Here is a 7,888-nt window from a genome sequence, read left to right as displayed (position 1 = left end):
AACCAAAATTCAATAGGTTATAGCAGTATGTACGTTTCGTACAAACTTCATTTATTCATGTAGTGTTCTCACTACATGAATAAATGAAGTTTGCATGAAACGTACGTACTGCTATAACCTATTGAATTTTTGTTGCTTTTCTTCAAATTTTATTCACCAAATCTCTTGATTTTGTTTTTGGTTTTTACCCTACCAAATTCTGGTGCCTCAAACATTTTAAGTACCACATTTAATCTTTTGATTAAATCTATATTATTATTATTATATATATATATATATATATATATATATAGTCATCATCATCATCTTCCTTTAATGTCTGTTTTCCATGCTGGCATGGGTTGGATAGTTTGACCAGAACTGGCAGGCTGAAAAGCTGCATCAGGTTTGTCTGTCTCAGCATTCTTTCTATGGCTGGATGCCCTTCCTAACGACACCCACTTTACTGTGTGCTGGGTGCTTTTAATTTGACACAGGCCCAAGCACTTTTATATGGTGCCGGCATGAGTGCCTTTTATGTGACTCTAGCACAGGACTCTTGCAGGCCAATCCTCATCGGCGGGAGCAGCCTTAACATTTCTGCTGTGAAGGATGGGTCTTCTTGAGTAGAGTAAGGCGCTAGATATGTGTGTATATGTCATTGTGTTTGTTCCTCACCACTGCTTGTCAACCGGTGTTGGTGTGGTTATGCTCCCAATAACTTAGCGGTATGGCAAAAGAGACTGATACAGTAAGTACCAGGCTAAAAAAATAAGTACTGGAATTGATTCAATTGACTAGAAATTCTTCAAGGTGATGCTCCAGCATGGCTACAGTCTAATGACTGAAACAAACAAAAAATAAAAAGAGTAGGAGAAATGAAAAATACATCACGTTGCCTGGTCCAGGAATTGAAATCATGATTCGTTGATCATGAGTGTAACATCCTAACCACTAGGCCATGTGCCTTCATCTGTAGTGTTAACATAATGAGAAAAGAAACGTGACAGACAACAGTTTAATACAAGGAAATTGTTGGTTTATTTACATCTTCAAATTCTATAGACATCTGTGATATAAATAACAAGTTATTAAAACTTATACACACACATATATACACACACACACATACACAGTTCCACATTCATACAGTTTATAACATAACAGATCAATATATAATAAATAGATATTTACAACAAAGCAATTATAAATTATTAGTTATGTATATAAATTATTGGTTATATATAAAGTAATATTTTTTTATACATTTTGACAGTTTTCATTGTCTTTTTTTCTTTTCAATTTTTTATTACAAAGAAACAAGTTTGTAGAATGTTCTGAGTTTTAGTAAAAGAATCTCAATACAGATTCTTTCATCATTAACCTAATCGTTCATTTTTTTTAATCACTAGAAAGTAAATACCAGTTATACAATGGTGTGTATTCCAGTAATCATAAGATAGTTGACTGCTACAGAATTTAATAAACATAATTACTTAAAAACGATGACTTTAATGACAATAATTTATATCCAGCTATTCTGTGAATCATCTTTGACTATTCTACAAGTCATCTCCAGCTATTTTGAGGGTCACCTTCTGCTATTCTGTGAGTTATCTTCAGCTATTCCGCAAGTCAGCTCCAGCTATTCAGCAGTTATTCTCCAGTTATTCTGTGAAGCATCAGCTATTCTGAGAGCCACCTCCAGCCGTTCTGTGAGTCATCACCAGTTATTCTGCAAGTCACCTCCAGCTATTCTATGAGTCATCTCCATCTCTTCTGTGAGTTATCTTCACCTATTTACTGAATCATCTCTAGATATTCCGCAACTCACTTCCAGTTATTCTGCAAGTCACTCCCAGCTATTCTAAAAGTACCTTCTGACCATTGTACAACTCACCTTCATCTATTCTATAACCCTTCTTCCAACCTACTTCTACAGATACACTCCAGCTTTTCTGAAAGTACCCTCAAACTATTCTACAAGACACTTCTAACTGGTCTGCAAATCACCTCCAGCTATTCAGAGAGCCACCACTAGCCTCCCTATGGAGCCTCTATGTAGTTGATCGGTCTGCTAGAAATAGCAGCTAAATATATTTCAAATCACATCTCTACTGTTTTAAAGAATTAAAAGAACACATTACATAATAGAGTTATCCCTATATACCCATATTAGATAACAGAGATATCTCTTAAAAGATGGGATGGTCAAAGCTGGTTTACCTTTTATTGTAGGCCTAACTCAATCAAGGCTGGCTTAGGAGCTAAACCAGTAGTAACAATGAGTTGCCCAAATAGTCTAAAGTCACCTCCAGTAACTCTACAAGTCACCTCCAGCAACTCTACAAGTCACCTCCAACAACCTTGCAATTCACCCCCAGCAACTCTACAAGTCACCTTCAGCAAATCTACAAGTCACCCCCAGCAACTCTACAAGTCACCTCCAACAACTCTACAAGTCACCTCCAGCAACTCTACAAGTCACCTCCAGCAACTCTACAAGTCACCTCCAGCAACTCTACAAGTCACCTCCAGCAACTCTGCAAGTCACCGCAAGCAACTCTGCAACTCTCCAGGTTATGTCCAGTAATTCTACAAGACTCCTCAACATAACTTTCCTTCTTTCTCTCTTTTTGTGATTACAACAATACAAAAAAACACTTCAAACACTAACTAAAACTACAACTGAAGCAACCACAGATGAATATGTTTAAGTAGACATTCTACAAGATAATAGACTGCAATCGGTCTAAAACAGGTTCAATTCTCAGGGCAGCTAACTTGTTGCCAGATACTTTCAGACAGCCATTTTTGTATGCTTCCAAAGGTTTCAGATGGCCATGTGCCAAAGATATAAAGTCCTTGTAATCAAGAGTCATATTAACATCAGCAGCATCATGGTTTTCTGTATTTTCCATAAATGTCACAGTGCCAGCACCTAAAGATGAAATTACAAAATAAGAGACATAAATAAACATGAAATTTATAATCACAGGAGTATGAAGTTTAACATTCCAATCAATCAATTATTATTATTATTACTGTTGACAGGCAGAATCATCTGCATGCTGGGCAAAATTTGTGGGGAGGGGGCTTATCAATTACATCGACCCCCCCCCAGTGCTTAACTGGTACTTATTTTATTGAGCCTGAAAGGTTGAAAGGCAAAGTCGACCTCAGTAGAATTTGAACTCAGGACGTTAAGACAGACGAAATGCTGCTAAGCATTTTGGCCAGCATGCTAACAATTCTGCCAGCGTGCCACCTTAATAATAATAATGATAATAATAATGATAATAATAATAATAATAATAATAATAATAATAATGACAATAATAACAAGAGCAGTCAGAAAGTGCAAACCTCTGCCAAGGCAACACCAACATCCTCTTAACAATTAGCCAGAGATGATTTTTAAAATGAGAATATCTGAAATAAACTCAACTGCTCTCACAGACGAGAATACTAAAAATGAACCAGGCCACTCTCAAAAATTAAGTAAAAACAAAAAACAGGAAAAATAATCCAGAATCCTTGTCCGGTACCAGATCGATCCCAAAATCTAATCAGTTTGCGCCTGTCATGAGGTCAAACATCTCTGGAAGTTTCATCTGAATCCATCCAGCAGTTCTTGGGATATCTTGTCTACAGACAAACAAACAAACACGACTGAAAACAATACCTCTGCCTTTGCTAAGGCAGAGGTTATAATAATGATGATGATTTCATTTATTTGCCACAAGGGCGAAGGTTGAGGGAGACAATACAAAAACAGACATAAGTGTCGGGGTTTACATATAATGAAATGATAACAAAAAAAATAATAATGATGATGATTTCAAATTTTGGCACAAGGCCGGCAGTTTTGGGGAGATGGTAAGTCGATTACATCAACCCCAGTGTTCAACTGGTATATATTTTACTGGCCTCGGAATGATGAAAGGCAAAGTTGACCGTGGCAGAGTTTGAACTCAGAACATGAAGATGGACGAAATACCATTAAGCATTTTGCCCAGTGTGCTAACTATTCAGCCAGCTCGCTACCTTAATGATTTCAAATTTTGGCACAAGGTCAGCAACTTCAAGGGAGTGGATAAGTCAATTACACTGACCCCACTGCTCAACTGCTCCTTATTTTATCGACCCCAAAAGGGTAAAAGGCAAAGTTAGCCCCAGCAGAATTTGAACTCAGAATGTAAAGACAGGCAAAATGCCAAACACATTTTACCAATCTGCTAATGATTCTGCCAGCTCGCTATCCTTGGCAGAATCGAAGGCGGCGAGCTGGCAGAAACGTTAGCACGCCAGTCGAAATGCTTAGCAGTATTTCATCTGCCGTTACGTTCTGAGTTCAAATTCCGCCAAGGTCGACTTTGCCTTTCATCCTTTCGGGGTTGATAAATTAAATACCAGTTATGCACTGGGGTCAATGTAATCGACTTAATCCCTTTGTCTGTCCTTGTTTGTCCCCTCTATGTTTAGCCCCTTGTGGGCAATAAAGAAATAAGAATATTACAGAGGTAAAATTGTTTCCTGCTGGCACAAGGCTGCAGTTTCAAAAAATGGAAAATCTCGAAACTTAAATTGTAGCACATACCATTTTTGAGATCAAGTATAAACTTCTTGTTAATATCCCCAACAATATGGAATTGGAAAATAGAATTCACAGATTGCACCAAATCTTTATCTAACACTGACTGTAATTTGAAGATGATTACATCAAAGGCATTTTTGGTTGTTTCCAAATATTTATTCTCCTTGTCTTTTGTAGGAAATGTCTTGGGCACTGGTGTTTGTTTTGGAGAATTCTCTGATGAAACATGAAGCAAAATATCAAAATCAAACAACAATTACATATAAAAAAAGAAACTGCTGATATCAGTAATTTCTTAAATAAATTATAGAGGGGGAAAAGAAAATGAGCTTTTGTTATATTCATGTGTTCTACATGGGGACTGATCGACATAAATACAATGAAATGGCAACAACAAAGCATTAAAATAGGATCCTGAACTTGGCTCACAGAAAGACTAATTTTAACTTTTTTGTTACAATGCTTCTGATGAAATACCACTGCTTTTGTTTCAATTAATTTTGAAAATAATGAAGAATTTAGTAAAATAACTTCAGCATTATTAATCTGGCATTTGGAACATAAATCGACATGGAATTTTGAAGGAAAGTTTTAACATAGATTTTCTTGAAATAAGAAGATTCTATCCCAGAGCCAGGGGCAGTTTTGGGTGGATGGTACTAAAGGATTAAAGGCTTGACAAATAATTCTAAATATAATTACATATTTCACAGGATTCTAGCAAAATTTATCACAATATAATTCATTGTAACACAATTGGCTCTCATACAAGTCATAATGACACACTACACTAACACATCCACTATGACACAATACATTGAGTCACAATTCAATGTTACATCTTGCTGTAATACAAATGAGTGTTATATAACTCACTGTAAAGTAAGTATCACAAAACAACACAACATAGTATATCATAATACAGTACACAAGTCAAAAAATCAGAGCCTCTATATAGTTGATTAAATGGCTAGAAATAGCTGCCAAATCTCACTCAAATCATACTCTATCTTAAGAAAGAAATATAAAGCAACCCTAGATAGCCCTAAAAAACAGGTTGGCTACAAAACATATTTCTGCTTGATCAGTGTTTTCCCTAGGGTTGTCCTACTTGATCAGTATTGTCCTGTTGTGTCTTTAACATTGTGACCCAATACACTGTGATATCAATCACTTTGGCACATTTCCATGCGACACAATTCACTGGAACATCACCACTGTCCTTTTCAATTTGGGGTCATTGTGTCTCAATACTAGACCACTACAATGAAATATAGAGAAAGGTAACTGGAACAAACTTGAAGTAGTACATCAGAGACACAGTGTGTGTATTTGTGTGTGTGTGTGTGTGTGTGTGTGTGTATGTGTTACACAGAAAGAGAAAGTGTGTTGTGTGTGTGAGAGAGAGAGAGATTGTATGTGTGTAACAGAGAGAGACACAGAGAGTGTGGTGTATGTGTGCATGTATTGGTTAAGGAATAATGGGGTCTCACCATTTGTTTTATTGATAACTACATTAGCCAGTTGCTGGAAAGCAAGAGGTAGACCATCGAAGGCACCTTGATAACCAGAAGGTGTATACCCTGGTGGCTGGATGCATTTAGGTAAAGGAACTTTACCTTCAGACGGTGCAACAAGGACTTTTATGTGGGACCTGAATTAGAGAAAAAATAAATATGTGAAAGAGATGCAGGAAAAAAAAAATGTTGTTTTTTTTTATCACTTAGAACCGAAAGGAACCACCCATAGCCTTTCTATAGGGCTTTCAACACAACAAAGGCAAGACAGCAACGGGAGCAATACCAGTAATATCTGCAACAACAACAATCTGTACAAAACAGCAATGGCAACAATAGAAGTTTCAGTAACAACAACAGCAACATCAATACTAGCAACAACATCAGTGATGACAGCAGTAGCCATAATGTAAAGTGAGATTCTGCAAAATTCAATGGGTAAGACTGGTGTAAAACACACTATATATTGGTTTCAAGTTTTGGCACAGAGCCAACAAATTGGTGGGAGTAAGGTAAGTCAATTAGACTCCCCCCCCCCCAGTGTTCAACAAGTACTTATTTTATCAACCCTGAAAGGATGAAAAGCAGAGCCGACCTTGGTAGGATTTGAACTCAGAATGTGAAGACAGATGAAACGCCACTAAGCATTTTGCCTGGCATGCTAACGATTCTGCCAGTTCACTGCCCAACACACACACACCATGACCACCACCACCAGCTTAGTTTTTCCTTAGGGCTGGCCAGATTGGAGCAATCTTGAGTATAACCAGCCAAAATTGCAAAGATAATCTGGAACTCAACTGAGGAAAGAAAACTCCGAATGACCTGTCATTGTTTTCTTTGTATCGTCTGTCTGGATGTTTTGCGTTCTTGTCCCATTTTGTATTATATATATATATAGTATTTCAGTATGGTAATTTTTTTTTTTTTTTGCCAAGGAGTGGCTGTATTGTAAGTAGCTTGCTTACCAACCACATGGTTCCAGGTTCAGTCCTACTGTGTGGTACCTTGAGCAAGTGTCTTCTACTATAGCCTCGGGCTGACCAAAGCCTTGTGAGTGGATTTGGTAGGTGGAAACTGAAAGAAGCCCGTCTTGTATGTGTGTGTGTGTTTGTGTCTGTCTGTCTCCCCTCCATCGCTTGACAACTGATGTTGGTGTATTTATGTCCCCATAACTTAGCGTTTCGGCAAAAGACACCGATAGAATATGTACTAAGCTTACAAATATTTAAATCCTGGAGTCGATTTGTTTGACTAAAAGCAGTGCTTCAGCATGGCCTCAGTCAAATGACTGAAACAAATGAAAGAATAAAAGAATAAAATAAACACATGCACTATATATTTTTTTCCTTCATTCATTTATTAGTGTTTGTATTTGATTATTTTAACTCATGTCCAGAAATCTTTTATCGCACATCTGTGACCTCTTCAGCTACAGTTTTCATTTTCATGGAGTAAGTGGAACAAGAACACACACAAAAATGAAAAGTATTGCTGAAGAGGTCACGAATGTGTGACTAAAGATTTCCGGACACAAGTTAAAATGATAAAACAAGAACAGTAATAAATGAGTGAAGGAAAGAAAATATTTAGTGCATGTGTTAATTTGGCCAAAAAAAAAATTTAAATGACCATCCCGAAATACAACAATATCTGTTTCAACACACAATTTCACATGAGGAATTTTGCAACACGAATTGATAAATATATACATACACACACACATATACATATATATATATATATATATATATATATATATATAGAGAGAGAGAGAGAGAGAGAGAGAGAGAGA

The 7,888-nt window shown here is 36.7% G+C and overlaps 1 protein-coding gene across 2 annotated transcripts in view; it reads right to left on the bottom strand.

Moving 5' to 3' along the window:
* Positions 1-996: 996 nt before the first annotated feature.
* The window catches only part of LOC106876866 (stomatin-like protein 1), a 22,807-nt gene continuing 15,915 nt past the window's right edge, over positions 997-7,888 (bottom strand). For both annotated transcript variants that reach the window (XM_014925605.2, XM_052973194.1), the window contains exons 8-10: positions 6,070-6,230; positions 4,580-4,792; positions 997-2,920 (exon numbers count right to left, since the gene is read on the bottom strand). In XM_014925605.2, the coding sequence (XP_014781091.1) occupies positions 2,706-2,920; positions 4,580-4,792; positions 6,070-6,230 (589 nt within the window). In that variant the 3' untranslated portion in view covers positions 997-2,705. The remainder of the gene's footprint in view (positions 2,921-4,579; positions 4,793-6,069; positions 6,231-7,888) is intronic.

Source organism: Octopus bimaculoides, chromosome 15, assembly GCF_001194135.2.
Source record: "Octopus bimaculoides isolate UCB-OBI-ISO-001 chromosome 15, ASM119413v2, whole genome shotgun sequence".
In the NCBI taxonomy this organism is placed as follows: Eukaryota; Metazoa; Mollusca; class Cephalopoda; order Octopoda; family Octopodidae; genus Octopus; species Octopus bimaculoides.
Note: the sequence above shows the minus strand (reverse complement) of the source record. Positions and strands in the feature narration are given on the sequence as shown.